Below are 12,992 nucleotides of genomic sequence, written 5' to 3'. Positions count from 1 at the left end.
CGGGCTGCTGCTTTGCGCGCTGCGGGGCCACACTGCGACCGCACCGAGGAGGAAGAGGAGAAAGGCGCGGAGTGAAAGGGGGGCAGAGATCCACTGAGGAAGAGGCAGACCGAGCTGAGGAGGAGGGCTGATTCACGCACCGTCACCGCACGGATAAAAAAACCCTCCGAAGCAGCAGCAGCAGAAGGCGGAGACGCGTCACACCGCGCTCTTCCTCCCTCCATCTCTGCTCCGTGAAGAAGAGGAGGACGCCCGGAGGGACCCGCTGGGATCCGGTGTTGGACAGCCCCCCTCCCGCACGGACCAGGGCCGATTCCCCGCACTCTAGCAGCCAGCTCGGCGCCATGAAGGACCGCACGGCGGAACTGCGAAGCGTAAGATGCTTTTCCTCTCCCATCCTCCCGCTGGCCTCCATCTTCCTCCCCTCCCCTCCTCTTCCTCCTCCCGGGCGGCCGCAGCATCTCGGCCTGCCTGAGCGCGGCGGCCGTAAGATGCGGGAGGGAGAGCCGCTGGACCCGCGCTGCTGCGGGTTCCCGGCGGCTCTGCGGAGGTTCGGGTGCGGGTCGCGCTGCGGCCCGGAGCTTTTCATGATGTGAATACAGAGTGTGCTGCAGCCCGTAATGGAGTCTGTGCGGTGTGAGCGGATGATGCGTGGCTGCAGTTTGGACTCTTTTTATTCTGATTATTTGCGGGATTTCCGCCTCTGACGGCGGATTTGAGCGGCTAGACGCAGAGGCCCAGCTCCGCCGCTCCGCTCGGGTTTTTCTCCCCTCATGCAGAGCTGCATGCATGACGGGAACGCGGCTTGAAACGCACCCATCCGAGCTAATTCTAATTTGGGCCGTGCGTGTCCGTGCATGCGTGTGAGGAGGAGGAACGGAGGAGGAGATCTGACCGAGAGGAGGAAAAAATGCAGATTTTCTGTTTTCTATGCCGATGGAGGCCGCATCCGGCAGCCCGCCGCCTCCCTGATGGAGAGCAGCGGGAATGTGGAGGAGGCGAGATGGATGGAGGGATGGATGGACGAACAGTTGGATGGATGCGGCTCTCCTCGTGTTCCTGCTCGGGTGATGGTGGGAGGGGACGGTGGGGAGGCCTTCGTTGTAGGAAAGCCTCACCCATTTTATGACTGTGCGCCTCTGCGCCGGGTGAGAGCGGCGCTTTGACGCGCGGGCGGCGCGGGGCGATGCGGCGTTTCTGGATCGCCTGGAGCGAACAGCTGATGCTGGCGGTTTGGGCGGACTGATGGGGGGAGGGGGTGCTGGGGGGGTATTTGGGGAGGTGAGGGGGTATCACGTCAAGCAGTCATACTGCTGCAGCTCCACGCGTGTCCCCCCTCCCCCCGTGGGTTCATCCAGGTTGGGATGATCTGAGTTAAGCAGTAATTCCCTTCTGTTGCATTTCTTCCTGTCCCTCCGTCAGGGTGGGGGGATGAGGGTGGGGTGGAGGGGGATCAATAACCTCTGATCGGTAAATCAGCAGCTGGATGTGGAGCTGATCTGAATGAAAGAGGCCTCAGCAGAGTTTACCGCACTGCCGTCCCTCAGCAGCTTCTCTCATCCTTCATTTGATTTCTTCTTCTCCAGTAATCATCCACCAAGCCATGCTTCTTTTTCTGAGCTCTGAATTAAAAGTCCAGTTAGGACATTTCCTCCACTCATCATTCCTCTGATCGGCTTTGACTCGAAATATTTTATCTGGAGATATAAAAAACCTCATTGGATTTCCAAACCCAACCTGGAAAAGTTGAACCAGGTTCTGGAAATCTTCAGGTTGCTGTTGAACAAACCGGAGTAGGAAGGTCCTCCTCCACATCATGAGAGGGAATAAAAATCTGCCTCCGTTCGGCATGTCACGACAGATTCTACCGAACAATAAACTGTCCCAGCAGTAATTGTGATAAGCATTAATTATTGTTGTTTTGAGACCATTTTCAAGTAATATATTGATAATAATAGCAAAAAAATGCAAGTACGTCCTGTCAAAAACCAAAAAACATGAATTCAGTAAAGAACTTGCAGACACACTGGAACATTTTCTGGAGAATTTGGGAAAGCAACAAGGTCAAGGGTCAAAAGACATTAAGCTAGAAAAACAAGTCTAATCTATGGTTTCCAGATGTATAAGCAGACAATCTGGTGGCAGGAACCAAAAGAAGACGTGAAGGTGAAATATCTTCATGTGGTGATTGGTTTACTGTGGGGAATGTGAGCCGGGCCGAGTCCTAGCAAAGGGACAGAGATCAGGAGGATTTCGCCACGATTGGGCCAAGATTTCCTCACAACTGGGTCATGCTGACTTATCGCAATGAAACTTTGCTGTTCAACCAAAGTCTGCAGCCTGTAGAGTCTTTTCCTGCAGCGTCTTCACAGAGCATGAAGAAGAGACGGACAGAAGACACCTCAAAACTGGAAAACATTTTAAACATCCAGCATGAGACACATTCAGAAACAACATGCAAAAAACCCGACTTCCAACCAAAACCATAAATAAAATGGATTATATCTAAAAGAATCCCTTCAAACAGTCAGCATGGAAATGACGGAGCTCATTTTAATTTATCATGCCATTAATTGATCGCTTATTGTGAAGAGGTTTAGTTTAGCTTCACTCGGTGTCACTCGATTCAACTGACAATTATTTTAGTCATTAATTACCTTATTGATTAATATGATGATTAATCTGTCAATAGAGCTACTAATTATGACAATTAACCGATTGCCAGAGATTATTCTGTTGATTATTCCAACGGTTAATTAACTGGATTAAAAAATTGGTGACATCCTGGAGATTGTTTAATTTAAATTGAATAATTCTTAATACTGTAAATACATTAAAAGATGCCAATCAAATAATTTAATTCATATTTTAAATTAGTAGATAAACATGTATTACCTAAAATGCAATAACAGCATTCCATCTGCAACTAGAACATCCTTCTGGCATCCACATGTGGAAACTGAACATCAGTACAGTGGAGGGATTGTTTTATGGATTAATTGATTGATAACTGGACAGAAAAAGGAACTTAATACATGATTACAGTCTGAACCAAGAACAAAACTGCTCTGAATTTGTTATTCCTACAGCAAATAAAATTCTTTCTTAGTCAGCACTCTCCAGTTAACTCATTAAATTAGTTGATTTTTTTTATAATCGATTAATCTGATTAATCGTTTCAGCTCATTTTAAGATTTTAAACACTGAACTTGTTTAGCTGATTAAAGCGAAGAGCTGGTCCTGGTCTGCAGGAATGTTCACCGCTTCTGGTGTCTCGACAGAAACTCAATTTACTGACATTTCCTGATGTGCTTTTCCTCCCGTCCAGCACAGACCAACAGTGAATCGGATTCTCCGGACTCATCATAGTTTTCCTGATTTTAGTTTAATCTTCATTAGGTTTCTCCCTCATATTCAGGTTTTTCTTATCCCATAATTTCTCTGCTATCACTCACTTTTATTCCTTCATACATCTCTCCCTCTATGCTCCTCCATTTATTCTCTCATTTTTTTGTCTTCCTCATGAATTTTTCTAGCATCACTTTTTGTCTTCAAACTTACTCATCCCTTTTTTGTCCTTTTTCACCATTTCACACCCAGTCATTCCTCTTCATGAAGGAAATTTGTGTTTTTAATTTCTATGCTCTGCCTTTGTGAAGCACTTTGTTGCACTTTTCACAGATAAAATCACAAATGGTAAATGGACTGAATATATCTAGAGCTTACCCATATGGACAGTTTAAAGCTCTTTACACTAGAGCCACATTCATCCAGATATGTTCAGTACACAACTCTGTGTTAGCTTCTTTTCCCAGAGGCAGATATATAGCAGGAGGAAGCTGGAATTAAACCCATAACTTTCCCATAAGGCCACTAAATTTACAGAAGCAAGGCTCAAAAAATGGAAAATAAAACCAAAAGTCTGGCTTTAGCACATGTTGGACATCATTAAACATTAATAAAATAATTAAAATGTCACTTTAATTAATGTTGATTTAACTCGGTGCCCTGCATGTTTTAGGTGTTTCCCTTCTGCCACACCTGAATTGTATCTCTGGGTGATTAACAGGCGTCTGCAGCACTTGATGTTCATGCAATCATTTGAATCAGCTGTTCTGGCATAGAGACACATCTAAAACATGCAGATCAGGGGCGCCTGAGGACTGGAATTGAGAAGCACTGATTTAACTGGTCGCTATGTCTGACAGTGTCATGCTAAGTTGAACGGTTTTGTAAGTGATGTAATTATGGGATGGGTAGGGCAAATGTAAGTGCGACAACAGTCATTAGAGGTTTGTAAAATAGAGACGTTTCCTTGATTGCTATATCAAACATCGCTCCTTAAAACATCAATACTCGTCTTATTAATAATTGATATGCTGGTTCTGCTGGTTGCTGCAGCCACATGTCGACAGTATTTTAAAGAGCTGGAAACAATATCTGTGCACATGGAGTGACAGACGGATCGTTTGTGTTTGTTTGCAGCAGAGTGTGTGATCACATATCCTGTTTCATTTTCATTGACTAAAATGGGGGGAGTTGGGAAGAGGGTTGGGCAGTCTGTGCTGGGACATAACTCACTGGTGATGGATGGATGGATGCTGACTTTTTTATCAACTCTGAAGACATTATCCTGATATAAACTGAGTTTTCACACTAAAATATCACAAGTTTTCTGGTGGTCCCACAACGTGACAAGACCCCACAAAGTAGCTGTGTCTGTGCCAGGCCCCGAACCACACATAAACAAGTACAGAGGTGTAAGTTTAATACAACTGATGTGTGCTGTACTGTTTCCATAGTATAGTAAATATATATTTCATAAAGTTTTAGTTCAATTTCATGTCCGATCCATACAAGTACCATCAAGCATGATGAAGCAGTCAGTCCTAATTAAATTAATCATTCCTTAAAATTTAAGCTTTAATTTTCAATTCCCTTGTATTTTATGATAGTTAGTTTTGTGAAATTAAATTAAACTACTCAGTTCATCCAATTTTAATCAATCTTTGTCAAATTAGGTACAATGCAAATTGATGCCATTTTAATGTGTTTCTAATATTGTATAAAAATGTAGGTGGTTAAATGAAAAACATGCAAAATGTTCAAATTTTTCCCCAATTAATCAATCAGAATAATTTATTCTTAAAATAATCATTAGTTGCAGCACCAAAATCCAATAACATGAACTGTTCCAGCTCTTTGCACTATTCTTAAATGATTCAGTTTATCTATATACAATCCAATTCAATCCATTCACAGCTCAAATTATTTCAGAAATTTCTCGTTTAGTTTAAATCACTCCAATTAAAACATTATGAAAAACCAATTTGTATAATATTTGCACTGATTCATGTAATATTGTGTAGTTCCATTATATTCTTTTTCCATAATGACACTTTTAAAAATGTAATCATGTCAGTTTGTTTCATAGGGCTTATTAAAAAGGGCTAATATTTGTATAATTTTAATTATTTAAAGTTCAATTAATCACAGTGCAGATTTTAAACATCTGAAAGCTGAATTAGTTTGAACGATTATATATCAGCAGAGCCAGCGAGTGATCAGACCGGTCCTGATCCCTGCTAGGTTCAGGCGGTGGCAAAGCAGCCTGAGGTGATGAGAGCAGCACCGTTTAATGACGATGATTAAAACCTACAGCTGGAGAATATCTGAGGTGACATGAGGCATCCTGACAACATGAGGAAACAAACGGCTGAAAATGTGATCAGAGTGCTGTCAGTGTCACCAAGCCTGCATGTTTTCAACCCAGAACGTGTTTTTCTTTAGTTTCTGGTTTTTACTTCCTCTAACTTGTAAAGACACATTTACATCAGAATGCAGTGGATCCAATGAATACGCTCAACAAAAAGGCCTCTGGAGAATTTTCCCAACATAGGTGGATGACTCAGAAGAGTGTAAAGCTGATGGTTTTGAATACAACTGCATTTAGATCTGTCCAACAGGATGAACCATAGCATGAAGGCAACAATCCAGTCTGCACCAGGTCAAAATCGCAGCAAATCATTTAGTATGATTCAAATTTCTCAATTTATTGATTCACTCATCAAATACAATCAATTTATGTCAACAACTGTGCCAAATATTGGGTATTTGATTAAAAATAGATTGTTGTTGATGAATTACAAAGCCCTTAAGAAATAAGATCAATACATTTTGATAAATATATAGAAATACTAATTAATTGCATAAATTTTAACAATCTAATAAAATAAAATGAAAAAAACATTCAAAGTTTCTGGCCAGAACATTTGTCTTCATGCGTTTCTGGTACACCTGTAAAACAGACGCACAAGCAACTTCTGCTAACGGTAATGAACAACGAAGCTGATTCTCTCTGGTCCCGCTGGGGGTTAATTTCTGCTTTTAAACAATCTGACTGCATGGTGGAAAAGACAAATGTGTTCAAGTTGTGCTAAAAGGAGTTAGCCTATCAGTGAAGCTATGCTGGCCTAAAATAGCACCTGAATGCTAAAAATGTAGCAGCTATCGCTAATGTCAGCGTCCATAGTCTGTTTTTCTAACGAATCTCCATGACTGATCAGGACTTCCTGAAACTCTGGAACAATGGACAGAATAAACGTTTGCTCCAATCTGATGGATGAAGAACCTGAAGAACAGATTAAAACATATAAATGTCTTTGTTTTTTAGCTCCAATGTCTATTTATTCAATAATTCAGCAGCAAAAATGAGTTTGAATTGAAACTCATTTTCAATTCAAACCATAGACAAAACCATTTTGTCTATGGTTTGAATAAAATTATTGACGATTAATTACAGATCCTGCAATTAACTCCATTAAAAATTTTAAATGAGTGCCACCACTAGTAAAAATGCTTCCTCCTGCTTTATGGAGACAAATGGACTTCCTGGTTCAGACGATGGAAACTAAACAAAGCCGTGTGTGCTCAGTCCTGGATAAGTGGTCTGGTTTGTTCTGCCCTTCTGGCAGCTCTGGGCGGGCGGGGCTGGGTTCGTCTGACTTTATTTACTTAGAGAACACACACACACACACACACACACACACACACACACACACACACACCTGCTGTGGTAAGGCGTGCAAGGACACTTTGATTGCTCCGATCAGACTTTCAAACTGAGCTGCTGCACTTCCTGTTGTATAAAGCTTTCAAAATAAAGCTGTAGAGACGCTAGCTGCTGATCTGTTTATTTGTACATTTAAGGTCCTTGAAGGACAAATTAAATATTCAAAACCAAGTTAAAAACAGTTCAGTTTGTACTTTACATTTTTGACTATTTGTCATGTTTTATGGAAGATATTAAACAAATCAGACGTCCATTCATTGTTCGCTAGTTTCTTCTGATGATCATGAGTCAGCATGTGTTGGTGTCGGTTTGAAGTCTGGAAGTTGCTTTAAAACAGTCATGAAGAGGCCGACTGGGCTCAGACCCAACGGGCCGCAGTCAAACCCAGCCCAACGTTTGTCTATGTTTTTAATCTCATCTCAGCTACAGAACGCAGTGATGCATCATTAACATTTCACCTATTTTCTGCAGACATACCCTCACTGGACACTGACACAAAGATACAAAAATAAGATAAAACAGCTGCCGCTTTAGTCCAAGCAGTGAAGCCATCGAGTTTACAGTCAGTTTGGGACGACGGACGAAATGTCTTCAAAACACCATAGAAAAAGTCCAGTCAAACTGACCTGGAGGACAAAACCTACACCAGAGTAACTGCTGGTCACTGTGGCAGAACTTGGTTGATTAAAAGTCTATTGCAGTTTTTGATATGAAAACTAAGCAAAAACATAAATGTTTGCATATAAAAAAGATAAAATGATGAAATAAGACTACCGTACATTCAATCAGATTTAACTTTAGTCATGTGGAAGTAAGGCAATTTAAACAACCACCAGTAGCCATGTTGTCAGGCTAATTTTGAGAGAACTTTTAAAACGTCACCGGTTTGGAATAAATCAATCGGGCTGAGCAGAGTGTGATTTCCTCAGATGCTGATGCTACACAGGTTGCAAATTATCATGAACCACAAATCTCAGAAAAAAACACCTCAAGTTTGAACATTTTTGCAAAATTGAGGAAGTTATTTTGAATTTTGCCATTTCCAACGTTTTTGAATGTGACACCTGAAAACGTACAAAATAAACAGTTGATGGAAACCTGGCAAGTAGGGCTCAATCTGTACATGCTTGTCATATTTATGACTTCCTTTTTTAAAACTATTTAGATTTGCTTTCTTCAGGCTTTTTTTAGTCCGCTTGCTTCAAAATGTTGCGTCCTTTGCTGATCACTTTATCAATATTTGAAATGATTTTCCCTGCAGCCCTAAAAGATCAGAAAAACAACTGATCTGTACGAAGGCTCATTGGACGAAATCTAGACTAAACCTAAAATGACAAGAGAATCGACTAAAACTAAGTTAAAGTCTGCAGTGAAAATGAACACGTGTCTGCAGACTCGCCAATATTCCAATGCGGTAACCATGACGTGTTGAGCTGCAGTAAAATCTGCAGGATTTGAACCCTGATGGTGTTCCTGCCTCAGTGGTCAAACAGCAGCCACATCAAGGACGAACTCAGCGTTTCTGCAGGCGCACAGAGGTCACTTTCACCGCTCCGTATGCAGGAATCAGGGAGCAGGACTGGAAGCTGATCAGAAGGATGCAGAGCGGCACGTCAAGGCCGCTGCAGAAACGTTCAGGCTGTCAAAGAAAAGCTGGAGGAGGAGACAGGCTGGGAAACACGCAGCAGGAACTCACCCTATCGAAGGGTTGAAGGAGACCAGTCATGTTCTCTTAGCAGGTCTTGATGTCCAATTCCAAATTAGCTTCTGACCCCAGAAGCTGTTCACAAAGCGCAGAGGAAGAACATAGTCATCCCCCAGCAGCACTCTGTTTACAACAGTAAAGATGGCCGCCACAGCCCTCTGGAGAGCGACAGCATGGCCACCAAGCTGATAAAAAGCTAACAGCTTTAGCGGAGCACTGACTCCAGCTTCTGATCCGGTTCTGTTTGGATGTGGAGTCGGACCAGGAGTGGTGGGGTTGGCTTGTGATGCCTTCACTGACTCAGACTGCTTTCAGGTCATTATTATCGTTTTCAGACATTTTTATTTAGAATCTGTCTTCTGATGCAGAATCATGATGCATGTCTGAACACTCAGGCTGCAGACGCTTTTGTTCCATTTGAGTTTGTTCCATTTGTCAGTGCGTGGTTCTTTCTGGGTACTCCAGTCAGAAAACTGTTTGGTTATTGGTCTCCCTAATTTCCCTTTGGTGCGTCTGCAGGTTGTTTGTCTGTTTTCTTGTGAGATTCAGTTTATGCGGTGACCTTGTGTTCTGCTCAGATGTTTCAGTTTCATCTTCATCCTTTTCCTGCTTCATGAAGGAGACAGTAGAGAACAGCAGCGACGTTGGAAAGATGAGAAAATTCCTTCATGACTTGGTAACAGAAGGGTTGGAGGTTGTTCCTGTGGTCATAATCCATCATGGCCGCCCCAATGATCCCGAGTCATTTCATTGAAAATGTCATCTCTGAGGATTTTTTTTTTAGTATTTTATTATTCTTAGTTTTAAAAAACATTAATCTGCAGAGCAATAAAATATCTTGTCTGATGGGTTTTGGATTTTTTGACATTTCAAGTTTGTCCTGAAATTTCCTGACCTGCTTTTAACAGCTTTGATTTAAATCCCAGAAATCTTCAGATGTTAGGAGCAAAAATGCTCAATAATAAACGTAAAAACATAAAATGTGCCTTTCATAAATAATGAGTGATAAAATAATGAAAAATATGTGAAGAATTTTTCGCCCAAAGCAGAAAAATTAAGCTAAAAAATAGTTTTATTCTGTCTCATGCAGGTTTTTTCTTTAAACGTGAAGATCGAGGCACGATCTGCACAAATACTGGATCCAAAATCTTTAAAGAGCTGAAATGACAAATTCTGATTTTCAGTTTTCTTTTGCATTGAAATATTGTTTGTAGGATTGATTTCCGGCCTCCTGCCTGGCAGGTTGTTTCTTTCAAAGATCTGGAAGTTTGGAGATCATGTGGGATCTTTCGGTTTTCAGGACATTTTGTCCTCATTTTTAAAAACGCATCCAGACATGAACAGAACCGTCTCTGATGGGAAAATCCCTCTTCCTCTCTGAAAACGAGCTGCCAGTGGAGATGCTCTGACTTTCCTCCATGCATCTGCTGACTGAAGGGGATCTGGAGCCGATTGGTCCGTCAGACCGTCATGTGACTCACGGCTGTCTCTGCTCTCTGTTGTCCCTGGCCTCCTTTATGTGTGTGTTATGTGTGTGTGCCATCATGCATAATAGATGCACCCCTCCCCCCTCAGCGGCGCGGCGAGCCTCTTCCTCTCACCCTCCTCTTCCTCATCCTTTAAAGCTCGCTCGTTTGTTGTCTCAGCCAATCAGAGAGCAGCTCCTTACCGTCGGTTACTGTCAGGTTTTGGTTTCTGGCTTCACGTAGAGACGATGACGTCATCGTGACGTCACGGTGATGTCACAGAAGGTGTGATGTTTTGCAGCTCCAGTTCTCTGAGGGTCAGACTGATGAAGGGTTTTGATGCCGTCAGCAGTCCGACACATGAAGCTGCCAAAACCTAATTATGGTTCTGGTTTATTACACAGTTGCTGCAGCATCAGCAACTTTTAGGGTTCAATTATTATCCAAGTGATGCTGAAGCAGGTCTGCTCTGATTGGTCAACCTGCAGTGGCTCCGCCCAATGTTTGGAGTATTTTTGACCAAAAACTTTGATTTTCCCATTTTCGGTTCATGTGGTTTGGAAGGAAAATGGACTCATGTTTCATTTCAGACAACACGAGCTTCCCGTTTGTGTTTTGAAGAGAAATTCATAAAAATATCCAGACAGTTATGATGCGACTTTGGTTGGACCAACGTCTCTCTTCACAGTTTGAAGTCTCATCATCGTTTCAAATTTAAAGTCAACTATTTATCCCAAAAGGAAACTACATGTCATAACTCAAACTATCCAAAGACCTTCAACGAGGCACAGGATGGTGATGCTGCGGGCCGGAAGTACCTCAAGTAGCAGTCAGTCTTACCTGAACAGACCTCTGACTGAAGACTGTTGCTGTGTGATGCTAACATGCTAACAGCTCAATGCCGAGGAATCAGAGACAAAATTCCACGTCCTGATGACATCATCAGTTGCTAATCCATCACCTCCTTTACTTTTGCTGCTCCTCTTTAAATCCTCTGCATCGTTAGAGATGTTGGAGTAGGGGATAAGATGGCCTGAACATTCTCCTCTCTCTGCACCATGAAGCCTCCTTTTCAACTCCTCTGGCATTTGGGGTCAAAGTTCAGGGATTATTTGAGTTTTTGAGATGCTAATCAGCTGTTAGCAGTTGTAAAAACTACACCTTGTTTCCATGGTTACACATCATAACCTGTGTATTTAGCACTGCTATTAAATGTTTAAGCTTTTCTAAAGAGACGATTAAATATTATTCGTGTCTCGAGGAAACATCCATGTGGAACTCCAAAACTAAATTTGTCTGTATTCAAAAATTCTCTGTAATTCATCGCTGTTTGAATTCCCGTCTCTTTCTCTGACCCCACCCTGCTTCCTGGGGTCACACTGCCCCAGAGAGGAGGATTCTGGGTAATAGTTACAGTCCAAGGGGCTTTAATTTAAACAGGAATGTGTTCAACAAGAAGAAAACTGAAAAAAGTCTCAAATCTGTGTCCCATGTGAGACAAAAATGAGGTTTGGGTCGTCTTCAGCTGCAGCCCGAACGGTAACACGCTAATGCTAATGCTAACGGCACGGCGCTCTGGGGAGCAGGAAGTGGAATCAGGATATTTTAGAAACAGGAAATGGATTGTCATAGAGAACTTCCTGCTGCAAGGAACCATTGACATGTTGGAAAAGCTTTAAATAATTAACATTAAAACACAGAAACAGCACATTGGCTTCACAAGGGTCAGCCATGTTGAGCGGTTCATGAAGCCGCAGCGTTTAATTTGTGATAAATGATGATGGCAGACATGAAACCACCTCATCATCATCATCATCATCATCATCATCATCATCATCATCATCATCATCATCATCATCATCATCATCATCATTTCACCCAGAGACGGCAGGAAGGAGGGAATGAATGAGCAGAGAGAGAAACCAGGTGACCCAGTCAGGGCTGTGCAGGTGAATGAATCAAACAGCCTCAGCTTCACCTTCACGCTGACAGGAAGTGAGTCACTAACCTTCATCACCTGAGCTGCCTCATCCTCCCACCTCTGACTGAACCCTGCTGAGGTCACACCAGGTCAGTTCAGGACAAATAGTTCATCCTCCAGACGAATGTTTGGAACGTTTCTGTTGCATTTCATTTATTTTAAAGTCATTTTGTCACAACTCAGAATTAAATCCATCCAAACATCCAGAACAGAAAAAAACGAACAAAAGAGACCAAATAAATTAAATTAAAATAAATTGGAATAAATAAATATCGTGAAAATAAACGTTGAATAAAGTAGAAAATAAACTAAAATATATAAAATAGATTAAAAATACAGACATTTCACAAAATAGAAAAAATATAATGAATTAGAGACAAAAATAAACTAATATTGAATTAAAAATGAATTACAATAAAAGAAGAAGGCAAAAATAAACATTTAGTTAAAGATTCCATATATGTATGCAATTTATATTTTATCATCAGTTTTGTGTCTTTTTTTCCATTTTTATTTTGGATTTTATTTTTACAATATTTACCTGGAATTAAAATTGCAGTTGTTGTGATTTTGTGTTGTTTACTTTCTTCAGTTTTTATTTTAGAAACAATCTTTGCTATTAAGTTTGTTTCTTGATCTCTGTTATATCTGACTGGTGTTTTTTCATATTTACCTTCTTGGCGATTCCCAAGTTTTATATTTTTTTCAGTCTTCGTTCTGTTGTGTGTATGTGTTTATGTGTGTGTGTGTGTGTGTGTGTGTGTGTGT

At 41.5% G+C, this 12,992-nt stretch overlaps 1 protein-coding gene across 1 annotated transcript in view; it reads left to right on the top strand.

Moving 5' to 3' along the window:
* Positions 1–6: 6 nt before the first annotated feature.
* The window catches only part of LOC103469454 (syntaxin-1B), a 47,628-nt gene continuing 34,642 nt past the window's right edge, over positions 7–12,992 (top strand). The window contains exon 1 of the mRNA XM_008417139.2: positions 7–374. Coding sequence (XP_008415361.1) covers positions 345–374 — 30 coding nt within the window. The 5' untranslated portion in view covers positions 7–344. The remainder of the gene's footprint in view (positions 375–12,992) is intronic.

This window comes from Poecilia reticulata, linkage group LG8 (assembly GCF_000633615.1).
Source record: "Poecilia reticulata strain Guanapo linkage group LG8, Guppy_female_1.0+MT, whole genome shotgun sequence".
NCBI classification, from domain to species: Eukaryota; Metazoa; Chordata; class Actinopteri; order Cyprinodontiformes; family Poeciliidae; genus Poecilia; species Poecilia reticulata.
This window is presented reverse-complemented; position numbering and strand designations above follow the sequence as displayed.